General features: G+C 54.2%; 1 protein-coding gene across 1 annotated transcript in view; it reads left to right on the forward strand.

Moving 5' to 3' along the window:
- Positions 1-1,805: 1,805 nt before the first annotated feature.
- Positions 1,806-13,700, forward strand: part of EHMT1 (euchromatic histone lysine methyltransferase 1) — a 95,580-nt gene continuing 83,685 nt past the window's right edge. Inside the window, exon 1 of the mRNA XM_042830996.1 lies at positions 1,806-1,854. Within this exon, the coding sequence (XP_042686930.1) occupies positions 1,834-1,854 (21 nt within the window). The 5' untranslated portion in view covers positions 1,806-1,833. The remainder of the gene's footprint in view (positions 1,855-13,700) is intronic.

A 13,700-nucleotide genomic window follows, 5' to 3' on the forward strand; every position in this document is an offset into this window, starting at 1 on the left:
ATCCTCTGTCCTTTCTCATGCTGCTTCGTTCTCTGTGCACACCTTTGCCCATCCTGCTCTCCAGTGCTGTTTGTGTTCCACCGAACTCTGCTTTGGCTCCTGCTGCCCCACACGGCTTCACTGGGGGCTGCTCTGCCCCCAAACCAACGTGGTCGAGTCGTGCCTGGCTGCTCTGCTGCTTTCCTTTGCAGCTCTTGGTTTGCTGGGCCTGGAGCTGAGCGCAGTGTGAGAAGGGCTGCAGCTCCTCCTCGGCCCCGGTTCCCATCGCTGGATGTCGGCTCCTGTTTGAGCTTTCCGCTGAACTTCCAGTAGCTCCATAGAAGCATTTTCTGCCGTTGCCTGGAGGAATTATTTGGAACAACGGACATGGCGGCCCATCTTTGAACACAATTCCAGCCCCCTGCAACAGAAACACATCCCATACCAACTCCCTCATTGACCCGGATGGGACCAACACCGGGGCTGAGATACCTTTTCCTATTGATATACGTGGGGTTTTTATACAACCGCCGGCTCCGTACAACTCAAACCCTGCAATCCGTTACAATCACAGCGCTCGGGGAGCGCTCCACGCCGGCTTCTATCCCACACCACCAACACCTCCCTCCTTTCGTAGGGCCGCGGCTGCGTGCGGAGCAGAGCCGGGCAGATCCGAAGAGAGCCGAGCAGAGCCGAGGAGAGCCGGGCAGAGCCGGCCGCTACGCTCCGCACCGGGGGACTTTTATTTTGACTGCGGCGCTGGGCGGCCGGGCGGGGGCAGCAGCGGCCGGCGGAGAGCGATGGGAGCCGGGCGGAGCCCGAGGTTTCGTCCCTTCCTCCGCCTGCAGGGGCGGCCCCGGCTCGCCGTAGGGAGCGGGAGCTGCTCTAGGGACGTGCGTTGGGGGCTGCGGGACGGAGCCGCGTTGGGTGACCCCGAACCCGCAGAACACGGGCGTGGGTGCGGCAGGAGCTGTGACTGCCCTGCCCTGCCCCTTTTCACGGCAGTGGGACCCTCTGCAGTGGGAGCGGGGCAGAGCCGTGCTCCGTCCTGTGCCCCCTATTCCCGACCCCCATCCTACCCTGTCCCCGTCTCACCCCCTTTGCTGTCCTTATCCCATTCTATCCTCATCTCATCCCTATCTCATCCCCCTTCTATCCCTATTACACCCCATCCCTATCTCCCTATTCCTATATCACTATATCCCTATATCATCCCTATTCACGTCTTTGTCCCTGTCCCACCGTCGTCCTGACCCCGTCCCCATCTCTCTTCCATTCCCGTTCTTATCTTACAATATCCCCATCTCATTCCCCTCCCAACTCCATTCCATCTTGTCCCTATCTCATCCCCACTGCTGTCCCCATCCCTATCCCATACCTATCCTGGTCCCGTCTCTCCCTGTCCCTATCCCATTTCCTCCCTGTCCCCATTCCATCTCCAGCCCTCCCCGTCTCCATTTAATCCCTCTTCCGTCCTTATCCCATTCTATCCCCATCTCACCCCCTCCTTTCCCCATTCTGTCCTATCCCTATCTCACCCCCATTCCTCTTCCCGTTCCCATTCCCGCCCCCATCCCATCCTCCCTGTCCCCATCTCACCCCAGTTCTGTCCCCATCCCCGTTCCCCCCAGCCCCCTCGGTCCCGCCCTCGGCCCGCCCCCCGCCGTACGGCGCCTCCCAATGGGCGCCGCCATGACGCCGTACGGCCGAAGGGACCCGCGGGGGCCGCCATGCTGCCGCACGCATGCTCATTGGCCTCCGGAGCGTCTCCATTGAGAAGAATGAGGGGAAAGGGGCGGAGCCAAGGCGCGAGGAGCCGCCGCGGGGGCGGGGCTACGCTCCGGGGCTCCGGCCATGGCCACAGTGGATGCCGAGGTGAGTGAGAGCGGCGGCGTCCATCTACCCGGGCGGGGGGACGGAAGATGGGGGAGCGCGCAGTGGTATCGCCCAGGGCCAGGCGGCTTCTGTCGGGGGCCGGGAGAGGGCCGTGCCCCCGCCGCCCCATGGTTCAGTCCAACTCCTCTGAGGGGAAGAATGTGGGAGCTGCTGCCATTGTGTGTAGGGGGGCCCGGGACTCTGTATAAGTAACACCCCTCCGCGGCCGGTCGGTGGTATGGGCCATACAGGTTCCGGGGTTCCCCCCAATGGGAGCGGGTGCGCGCGGCGGGGGCGGGGGGAGCCGCGCCGGCGCCATCCACGTTCCGGGGTTCCTCGTGCGGCGGGGCGGCGTGCGGCGCCATGCAGGGTCCCGGGCCGGGCGGGCCGCCGCTGGCGGTTGGGCCGCCGCTATGCGCTTATACACGGTCCGGGGTGGCGCGCAGACGCCGGCTCGAGGCATGCAGGGTCCCGGGCCGCGCGGCGGAGGTTGTGGGGCGGGCGGCGGGGAGGAGTCGCGCGTCTCTGCCGGGCGGCGGGGCTGCGGGAGCCGCGTGTCCGCTTTGTGAGCGCCGGGCGGTCCGCCGGCCCGTTCGCTCCGTTCTCCGCGGGGCGCTTTACCCGAGGCCGCCTTCTGCGTGCCGAGCCGGAGCGCTCGGTGGCCCCATGCCCGGTTCTTCCTTCGGTCCCGCATTGCTGCTCACCTCGCTCTCACGCCGGTTCCCCGTCGCGCAGCTCCCGGCTGTGGCTCAGTGTCTCCAAGGAAGGGCGGCTGCTCCCCGGCAGCCCGGCCGGCTCTCCGTCACCTCGCTGAAGTTTTTCCTCGTGTTTTGTGGAACTTCTGCCGGCACCTCGCGGGTTGGCTTTGCGACCCTTTTAATTGGGAAGCATCCCCTGTAGCCCAGCTCTGCTCTCGGACCCAGCGCCTGCAGGTGGCCCGTGTGTGATGCGGTGCCGGCAGGGACTCGTTCAGGACTGAATTCCCTCCCTCCCCTTATGTCTGCTGTTGTTTTTGCCCTCTGACGGGCTGGCTGCGTTACTCCAGCCGGGATGCTCAGCCTGCAGTGCTGTGCGGAGGGCAGGGGCTGACCCTGCATTGCAGGGTGTTGTTCCACATGTGGTGTGCAAGGTGGGCACAAGTGGTGCCCACGAGCAAAGCTGTTGGCACTAATTGGCTCCAGGTAAGAACACGGGGCACAGACAAGGTCCTCGCGAGGCCCCAGGGGCAGCAGGTGAAGGACAAACCCCCCCCAGCACTGTGGGCTCTCAGAGCCGAGCTCCGGTGAGGTTCTGCCCCACTCAAGCTGCCCAAAGCCAAACTGCAGGCGCTGCCCTCAGGTCCTTCACACCGAGTCTGGTTTGGTGCTTTTACGTATTTCAGACCTCCTGTAACTGCAGGACTAACATTAAAGTTGAAAGGAGCAGGCTTGCCTTGCTCAGCCAGTTTGATGCGATCGTGGGTTCCTTGAATTTGATGCTGCTAGCCTAGCTTGCATCAGTTTTAGTGTCTCTGTGTTTCATTCAGTGTGAGTTTGGAAACAGGTTCGAAGCCACGCCGTTTTTCCTCCTCGTGCAAACCTCAGGGCGTTGCACACCAGGCAAGGTGCGTGTGTGGCTGTGATTGAAGTACTTCTCCTCAGAAGTTGCACTGCATTTCTCATCCTTTTTTTCCCCCTCCTGTCTCTTCTCATCTGTAACATTTTTTTTCATTTTTTTTTTTCCACGGAGATGCAGCTTTGATCTTTAAAGCCAGCAGACACAGCCCACGTCGCAGATGGATTTCCCCGCTGCCCCTCAGCCAGGAGCAGCCCTGCAAGTGCTGCTGCTCCCTGCCCTCCAAAGCTGGGCCTCGTGGGGCTGTAGATCAGCTGGTGTGAGGGCTGCACCCCGGCTTTGATCCGCGCTCTCATCCCTGCAGCCAGCTGGTGCTGGAGTGCTGCAGGCAGTCCTCCGCCCGTGCAATGAACTCCCCACTGGATTAAGGGGCAACGTTTGCTCTCGTCAAAGAGCTTCCTAGTCACGGGTCCCTGGCTGGAAGGAGGTTGCTGTAATAGGCCACCGAGTGCAGGAGGGATAATGGGAAAAGCCAGGACCTAATGAGCAGTGCCTTTGAGCAGGGAACGCGCAGATGATCTCTTCAGTTTCCCACTTTCTGTTTCACAGGTGACGTGAGATCCAGGGCTCCTTTCAGGCCTGCCCTGCCCTTCCTCCTCCCTCATTTACTCCTGCCAGCTGATAGCACAAGTGTGGAGAGGCTCTGCTTCGCTTTCCTAGGGCCACTGCTTTTAATGCACAGTCATCTTTTCTCCCTTTGTCTGGCAGCCTGTGTGTTTGATGGCTGCGGGACAGATGTTGTCTCCGGTCCCTTGGTGCAGTGAGGTACGTTTATGTTACACTGATAGGAGATCCTGGGCACATGTACAAGGTGGGGTTTCCAGTTAGATTCAAGGTGGTTTGCAACGTTTTAGCAGTGATTTTGTGTGAGGAAAGGAGTTTTCCCCACCTGTGACGTTGAACAACCTGGTAAGGGCAGGGGAGTTTTGACTTCATGGATTGCAGTTGCAGCTGCCCCTTCCTTGACAAACAGATGTTAAGTAGTGCTGGCCTCTATTTCCCCAATGCCAATTATGCCAATTCTCCCCATGGTGCTTCGGCCACGCTGAGCTAATGGTGAGCTGATGCCATTTGGAAACTCACCTTCTGTAAAGACAAACTTTAAATAACACCAGAGCGTTTAGGCTGGATGAGGCTCTGAGCACTGGTGGAGCCGTGGCTGTCCCTGTTCCTTGCAGGGGAGGTGGAATAGATGACCTTTAAGGGTCTCTTCCAACTCAGATGATTCAGTGTGACTTCCAAAGTTGTGAGGAAGCTTCAGAAGCGCCCTTCAGTTGTTAAGCTGATGTAGCTGAGCCAACGTGACTGAAAGAAGCGTCTGAAAAACAGTTTGTGAAGTGGAGGCAGAATCAAAGGCCTGGTTTGTACTTGGAAAGAGCTCTTGCAGTTTAATTATGCTGTCTGGAGAGAATGATGTTTCTTTTTCTTTGCTGAGGCGGTAATGCAATAAACGTCCTTGCTGTGGACATAGCTGTATTAGTTTGGAGATGATTTTAGACCAGGGCAGCTTGTTTGTTTTTGCTTTCCAAAGCAAAAACTTGCTATGCTACTGAGTTTTGCCACCTTAGTTGTCTGTCTTCAGATGCAAATCAATTGCTCTCCCCTCTGCTGTGGCCGTGTCAGCAGAAGGCCTGCTAGAAGCCATTACCAGCAAAAACTCCAGCAACAAGGAGAAAAACAAACAGCTCTGCCATGGAGGGGCTGACCGGAGCTGTGTGAGCACGTGGTTGGTGGGCACACTGCTGGCAGCTGTGCCAGCTGCTGCCGTTGGCATCGCTCAGCAGCTCTGGGCTGCTGGCAGCAAATGAGGCACCAGTGCTCAGGGCTGTCACGTCTCCAAATGTGCACGAGAGCAGCTGATAGCAAAACCATTGGGGACCAGTGCTGCTGCAGTGCTGCTGGTCTGAAATGCTCATCTGGGGCCTTGCTCTGTGTCACCTGCTGTGGTGTTTGTTGATCTCCTGGAGCTGGGGCGATGCCACCTGTGTGTCCTCTTAGAATGGGGCTGTGGATGAAAGCAGCCCGTGTTCCTCATGGTTTTCTCTAGCAAAGTGCTGAGGCACAGCATGACGTCTACATTTTGGGCCCTGGCATCCAAAAATGATGTGGGGAGGAGGCAGAAGGGGTCATTCCTGCAAAGTCAGGGCTTTTACAGGAGAGTGGAGCAAGAGGCACCGCCATCTCCTGCTCTGTGCCCTGTGCTGGGAGGTCGTGCAGGGGCAGCTCCTGCTCCTTTCTATGCCGTCGGGTCCCTGGGGAGGGGCTGTCAGGTTTCCCCAAGCTCTGACCGCCTGTCTTGTGGCCTGGGGTTTGCTTAGTGCAGTACTGAGGGGCTCAAGGAGCCCCTTTGGGTGCTTCGAGATGCACTTTGCTGGAGATTGTCTGCTCTGTGACTGCTGTGGAAGCCAAAGGTGTGCAAGGCAGGGCTGGTGGAGCTGCCCATGCTGGGGGTCAGGGAGAAACTGCCCCGCTGCTCAGCTTGGGACCGGCACATCCTGCAGCACTGCATGGGTAAATCCAACACGGCTGGGAGAGTTTGTGTAGCTCTGCTGGCTTGGCCGGTGCTGTGAAATGCATGTAAACTCAGAACAAACTCTGCTGAAAAAAGCTTTTGGTGCTAGTATTGCTGAGGTGTCTAAAATAGAAAGGCTTTCCTGCTTTTAATTAAAAGTACCTAGCACAGGCAAAGCAGCGAGGACGTGCAATGTATCCTCCTTTAGAGCAGGAAATGTTCTTCTGAGGGGATTCCTGGCTCCTCCCTGACCCTCACTGCTGTCTGCCTCCGTGCCAGGTGCTTTGCCCTGAGTTTGTGTTTCAGACAGTTTGACCATGGGGCAGCAGCTGTGCTGGGAGCTGAGCAGGATGAGCGGCACGGCGCAGGGCTGCGTGTGTGTGTGCAGGTTGGCATGGGGGCAAATGGGAGCTGTTAAACATAACATCCAGCCTTTTGGGTGCTGTGTCTCCTCCTGAAGGCAGAGCTCGGTGGCAGTGGTGAGTTGTGTCAGTTTAGAACAGTGAGTGGGACAGTGGCAGGATGGAAAATTCAGGTCTGCTTCTGTGTGCACGTGGTGACTCGTCCTGCAGAGCCAGCGCTGGGAGCAGGAGGAAATCCGCAGGTGTCACAGCTGGGGAGAAAGTAAATAGAGAGCAAGATAGCAAGGCTGGCTCGTCCGAGCTCAGAATAAAGCCAGGTAAATGACTTTTCTCATTTGTTACAGGGAAAGGCAAAATTATGCAAATGGGGATGAAAATATCCAAAGAGATTATAGCTCCCTGGGGCAGACAGCGTGAGTCAGGAGATGGCCGTGAGCTGCTGTTGCTAAAGCATTCAAAACCAGCAGCAAAGAAGTGGGGAGCTGAGCAAACTGGGGTGAGTGAGAATGCCAGCAATGCCCCGAGACTGTAACAGTGCATGTGATTTGGGCCAAAGTGTTGGAGCCAAGTCCAGCAGGCTTGTGGCTGTGCAGGGCAGTGTGCTGGGTGGGAGGAGGAGGGCTGTGAGGTTTGTTCCTTCTGGGAGCAGGGCAGCCAGGGAAGCTGGCAGCTTTTGCAATTTGTAGCACTGAAGGGGAGGTGGTACTGATAGGATGAGGGGAATGGTTTTAAACTGAGACAGGGGAGGTTGAGGTTGGATGTTAGGAGGAAGTTTTTCTCCAGAGGGTGGTGAGGCACTGGCACAGGTTGCCCAAGGAGGCTGTGGATGCCCCATCCCTGCAGGCATTCAAGGCCAGGCTGGATGTGGCTCTGGGCAGCCTGGGCTGCTGGTTGGCGACCTGCACACAGCAGGGGTTGGAACTGGATGAGCATTGTGCTCCTCTGCAACCCAGGCCATTCTGTGATTCTGTGAAGGGCAGTGAGTGTCTCCATGAAGGGACAACTGTTGCCCGGGGCTCGGAGCTGAGATATTCCATGCATTGGCCTTGCTTAGGTTAAGAGAAAAAGTCCACGTGGTTTCCAGAGTTCTACTTCACGTTTTTACTGCTTCTGAAAACTGAGAACATGAAGAGATGTGTTTTAGCGTGCTGGCTGGCCAAAGGAAGCCCTGGGACCATTGACCAGGATCTGCTGGTGCATTTGAACGTAGCCCTGAGAGCTGTGAAATACCATGCGCTGGTTTTTCTTCCTTCTTCATTCTCTTCCAGCATGAGCTCCAGGGTTCTTGAGAACCTCTGCTGCCCTCCTCCTCTCCAGTTACGTTTCTAGTCCTTGCAGCTTCAGAGCAAATTTCAGTAGGTAGTTTTTCCCAAGGGCTCAAAGCCAAAAGGCAAATGACTCAGATGTTTTATCCAATTTCAGCAGTAATTGGGGCTGTTTCTCAGGAGCTGTAGCCAGGTCCTCTCAAATCCTAATATTGTTTCCAGAAAGGGGAAATCGAATGTGCACGTGGTCAGAGACTCAGAAAGGGTGGTTATGTTTACAAATCACATACTTTATCCAGCTGTTGAGTTGGGAATGGAAAGTAGATCTGTTGCAATATGGGGATCTGAGAAGTGAACTGAGCTTTTTGATGAATTTCTTGTGTCCAAAGGGGTAAGAAGGAAACGTGCCCCCACCAAGTAGGGTTTTGTCCACGTGAGGAAGAGGGTGTTCAGGACAGAGCAGCATTCCCAGCCAGGCTGCTGGGTGCTTTGTGGATCCATCTGGTATCCTGCTGGCCTGCAAGTTTGAACACATAACTCCAGGTACGAGCACTTAAAGCATGAGTCTAAATATTTCATTAATTGAGGAGCATTATTAATATTTGATAGATTAAACCCACATCCAGAAGGCAGTGCAGCTGCTGAGGCAGGACATGAGGTGGTTCCTACTGCAGGCTTGTAGGTAATAGCTTCTGTCAGCTCAGCTGTGTTTTACATGGTAAGAATCCCTGCATTCCATACGTTTGATCATAGAATTTGAGTTGGAAGGGGCCTGTGAAGGGCATCTGATCCAACGCCCTGCTGTGAGCAGAGGCATCTGCAGCTCCATCAGGTGCTCAGGTCCCTGGATGTCACCAGGGGCATCACTGCATCTCTGGGCAACCTGTGCCAGAGGTTGACACAAAAAATCCCTGACACAAAAAACCCTTTGTTTCTTTCCACCCAGTCTTTGCTTATATCCAGCTGATGCTTGCACTCTTCGATTTGGGATGTGTGTTTCTCAGTAGCATTAGGATGCGTTGTTTGCAATTGGAGCTTTGATGCATCTTTAATATGCAAAATGGTTGCATAGGACCTGCAGGCACCATCTCCTCTCGCAGTCACCCCTGGCTTTAGGCTGCCTGCTGCACACTGCTCTCTGTACCAAACTCCCACTCTTCTGGGATTACTCTCTGAGTTTTATGGCCTTCATCCCCGCTGAAGCCCCCCTCGTACTGATGGTGCAGTTCTGCTGTTGGGTTTCTTGAGCACCTATTTTTATGAAGCTGTATGTTGACAGCACATCTGTTTTAATGATGACAGCTTTTCTTCAGAGCTGATTGGTTTGGTATCATCTCAGGCCCAAGACTGCAGGTTTCCCTCCAAGGCGCTGTCATCTCCTCCTGCTCCTGGGTGCCAGCAGAAGAAAATCTGACCTGCTGTTGAGGTTGCCTGTGTTCCCAGCCACGCTGCTGCTGCAAGGCAGAGCTGGCCAAAGGAAACCACGCCGTGCACACTGGTGCCAGCAGCATGCAGCCCGATTTGCAGACATGGCCAACGAGAGCCCATTGCAAGAGGCCCCCTGGCCTATGTGTGTTTGTTTATACGTTGGGTGCCCAGAGATACTCCACATTCTTTTATTAAATGACAAAAACTCCACGAGTGGAAGTTTGTGGGGCTGCCAAGAGGCGCTCCTGATGCAACAGCCTTTAAAAAGGAATGTGAATGGTGATGGCTGAGTCAGATGTCTGCCTGCCCTGGGACTGCAGCTGCTGACTGCTGCCTGAACGTGGAGGCTGCACAGGGAGATGAGACAACAGTCCTTTCCTTGCTGGGTGCTCATTAATGTTTTCTTGCTGCTGTATTATTAATTAAACAATTTTTTTATTGCTTTGTGAGTATAGGTGGTGCTTGGGGTGTAATCTGCTTGTTTCCCAGCCCTTCTGAAGTGTGCGCTGTGCGCAATGAGAGCAGAGCACAAACTCACTGCGCTGCTGAATCCCGAAGTGAGGTAAATCTCTTGGGTTTGTTTTCCTTTTTTCTTCAAGTTCAGTTGATGTGCAGCTTCGGGAATGGTGAACACAGAGCAGGGAGCTGAGGACCTGTGCGTACCCTACGTGCAGCATTGGTGCAGGAAGATGGTAAGACTTAAATGCAAGGAGGCTTTGCAGCGTTGGCCCCTCCTTGAGGCAGAAGATCACAGAGACAAAAAGAGGGTGTTGCATGAGAAAGGGGCATCGAAGGTGATCCAAACCCACAGCAACCTGGAGGTGGGAGGTTGGCCAGCAGGAGCGTGTTCTCACAGCATGGCCAGCAGTGGGGCAGGCAGAACTGCCACAGAGGGACTGAGAGAACTGTGCAGGTGAGGCTGGCTGCTGGACTCTGCAGCTGGGATGTGGGATGTGTCTCTGCAGGAAAACCACCGTGCCCCAGCCAGCCCAGTGGGCTCATGGGCTGCAGTCCTGCCATTTGGCCTGGCATTGCCACGTCCTCTTGCCAGCCCACCTTCCTGCAGGTGCAGCCCCAGGGAGCACGGCCAGCCCAATTCCCACCGCTCCAGGACTGTGTGCTTGATTCTGGACCATATGCACCAAAGCTGCTTGTGCTGCTGAGCTCAGCTGTGTGTCTGCATAGAGTTTCTGTTGGGTCCTAGGGTGGGTGAAGCCCCTCAGTCCCTATGTGCTCCGTCTGGTGAAGAAAAATGGAAAACTTTTTCTTTTCAAGAGTGTTCTGAAGTATTTGTGATTAAAGCCAATACGATTCCAAACATCCAGCTCCTCCTCTCTGGGTTTCTGATAGCAGCGTTGGACTTTATCCGGAAGATGTGAGCTATGAAGTTTCTCATATCCTCTTATTACATTCTTAAATTAGGCCAACATGTCCTATTCCTGCCTTATAATTCTTGCAGGAGTTGCTGGCTTCTGTCTCCAAATAGCTTTGAAGGTGACAAGGACCTATTTGTGATAAGAACTCATACCAGTGTGTTAAGCCCAAACAAACCCATGCAGTTATGGCATCCACTCTGTGCTCATTCTGTGCCCTACTGGGCACTTTTAAAAAACAGAAGTGTCACTTTGGCAAGCTTTCCAGTTAGGTTGTTCACATCTATTTTTATGTTTTGTTTTGTTTTTTTTTAATGTGGTTTTCAAGGAGTTGCAGTTGCATCCCCAGCAGTTGCAGCTGGGGGCAGGTTGTGCAGTGCAGGTGAATGGTGGCACGGGGGGAGGCAGATGTTCCTCCCAGAAGCACTGGGTAAAGCTCTGCTCTCTTGGTTGATTCAGCTGTTTGATTTTTTTATTTTTCAATGAGAAAAAGCCCGTAATGTTTTGGCATGAGTTCCCAGTCCTTCCTTTCATTCTGTGTGTGATGAAGCCGTGTGGTTGCAGTCTCTTGCTCAGCCCGGGTAGGATCCCCTCCTTAGCAGGCTGCCATCAGGATTTCAAGGTGTATTAGGTCCTGCTTAAACCTCATTCTGCAGAGGGGTTGCTTTGTTTGGCTGCAGGCACAGCCTGCGTTGGGCTGTGTTCTCCTTACCTTGCAAGGAAGGAAAATCCACCAGCCTTGTTGTTTCCCTGCATTGCCAGAGCTCTGCAGACAGCACTTTCTGTTATCTGTGAGCATCCCTGTGTGCTGCACTGCCCGAGGGGTGAAGCAGTATGAGCCTTCCTGCTTCTCTCAAGCAGTGTGTGCAGGGCTTTGGGATTGCAAGCATACAGCTCAGCAGATTATTGCTCTGCTGGCACCTCCAGGAATGAATTTCCAGGAACACAGCCCCATCTCCTTGAATACATGAATCAAAGTTTCTGTAACTCCTCACATGAGTTCAGGTGCTGTTTGGTGAAGCTCAGCTCTGGCTTAAGCCTCCCACAGCTGCTGCGTTATCTGGGTGCTGTCACCTCCCCTAACAGGGCTGCACTGCAATGAGGAGTTGTGTGTGTTTGCTGCCTTCAGCGTGGGGATGCACACTGCACTGTACATCGTAGGTGCTGGTGCTGGAAAGTAATTGATGTGCTGTTGCATTCAGCTTTACCGGGAGAGCTGTGGGAGAGCTGTTCCTCAGCTGTGGGCTGGCGGCAATGCTGGCTGCTTGGACACGGGGCTGCAGCAGCCCATGTGTGGTAGGTGTGTGAGCTGTGCCTCCACCTGGGGCTGCTGGTTGAAAATATGCCCTCCTGTGTGAAAAACACCTGCTGGTTTTCATGAGCTTGTTGGATTGGTAGGGATAGCTGTTGGCTGCTGGTTGGGGTGGTTCCTTCGTGTGACGGAAGCTGTAGCTGCTAATTAAGATTGTTCTCAGAGTTCGTTTACATACAGCCCACAGCACAGATAGACTGAACTTCTGCAAATCTCAGTAAGAGCTGACACTGCTGGTTGGTACAGCTAATTTATGTGAAGGCACGAGGCTTGGCCGTGTGGATATGGCACATCTGCACTGGTGTGAGTGTTGCCTTGCTGCTGTGCGTGCAGAGCAGAGTCATGCCAATAGAAGCACAGCTATGCTGGGGTAACTCTGGGTGTGCTCTGAATGGACGTGAAGCATTGTGCTGTAAAGGTGTGCCTCTAACAGGAGGAGCCCAAAAGATGCAAAAATGGTGGCTAAAGCAGTAATCAGATCCTCGAATCAATTAGCTTCTTTACAGGCTATTGCAGCCGTCTTTGTCGTTGCATGGTTTTGGATTGCTGTTTGTATAGATGTGTTTGTTTGATTTTTGTTTGTTTTAAATGTCCAATGGGGAACAAGCTATTTTGAAAGCATGCAGATGCAAAGTTGAAGCTCTGTCCCAGGCCAAATGGGGCTGGCTGCTGTTCCTTTCTGCTACTTTCAGGAGGAGCCTCCTGGCTGCTGCCCTCCCCTTCCCACACCCCAGTTGGGAACACTGCAATGTGAGTGCTGTGCACACATCTGGTAGTATCTCTGTGTTGGAGGCAACAGAAGGGCCAGAGGGAAATCCTGGGACCAGTCTGCACTGAGGATTATTTTATGAAACATCCGTGTTCATTGCAGCCACGTGACCACGTGGATGAGATGGCTGAGTGGACTACAGTGAGATCACATTGAGTCTCTTGTCTTCCTAGCACAATGAACCTCCGAAATTTAACCCAGTTTGAGTTTCTGCTGTGAGATGTACCTCTGCATCAGAGTCACCTGTAAGGTCCTATGGCACAAAGCAGGGGACCACCAAGAAGAGCAAAGCCTTGGGCAATCTCAGGACTCCTGAGAGCTAGCAGACCTGGAGCTGAGCTGATGTCACAGAATCACCAAGGTTGGAAAAGACCTACAGGACCATCCAGTCCAATGTCATTTTGTGCTGAGATGAAGGACTGACCTCCGTGAGTGTTGGGGATGGCAGCTCCCAGCTCTAAGGGAGCTGTCTGGGTGCCACTTCATGTTCTTGCTGTCTCCTTGATGACATCCTCAGCAGGGCCATGGAGCTCTTTTGTTCTCTGCTACATCCTGCTTCAAGGCAGCAGCAAGATCCTGTGCTGATGAATGCAGTGGGGTCAAAAGAGGAACCCGCACCACGGACCACAGAATCATAGACTCAGGTTGGAAATGACCCAAGTCCAACTGCCAACCCATCCCTGCCAGGCCCACTGACCCCAGTGCCACATCTCTGTGTTTTTGAATGCCAGGGATGGTGACTCCACAACTCCCATGCAGCCCATGCAGATGTACCACCACCCTTTGGTACAGGAAGTTTTTCCTAACAACCAACCTGAATGTCCTCGTGAAGCAGTCATACCATGGGAAGGGAGATGTGGGTGATGGGTTGTGATGTCTCACTGTTGTGCAGTCAACATTGCCTTCATCAGAAATGATCAGAAAAGCTGTGTTACTACCTATGGTTTGCTGTGTTATTTTTCTTTAGCAGTCTGAAGAAGCCAACAACGCAGGTTAGGCTGAAGCTGTGCATCCAGTAAAGCCAGGCTGTGCAGAACAGTGTGTTCTTTTGAGGAAACAACTGTTTCAGTGGCCAGCTCCTCCAGCAGTTCTCCAGGTGCCCATCTCAAGCCTTGCTCCCACTGCTACACCAACCTGACATCCATCTGTACGTGTGGAAGGGGAGAGAGAGGGTCTCCATGTCCTGCACCAACCAAACGCAGGTGCTGCTT

Source organism: Centrocercus urophasianus, unplaced genomic scaffold (assembly GCF_019232065.1).
Source record: "Centrocercus urophasianus isolate 14NV4802_14NV808 unplaced genomic scaffold, USGS_Curo_1.0 seq_34, whole genome shotgun sequence".
NCBI classification, from domain to species: domain Eukaryota; kingdom Metazoa; phylum Chordata; class Aves; order Galliformes; family Phasianidae; genus Centrocercus; species Centrocercus urophasianus.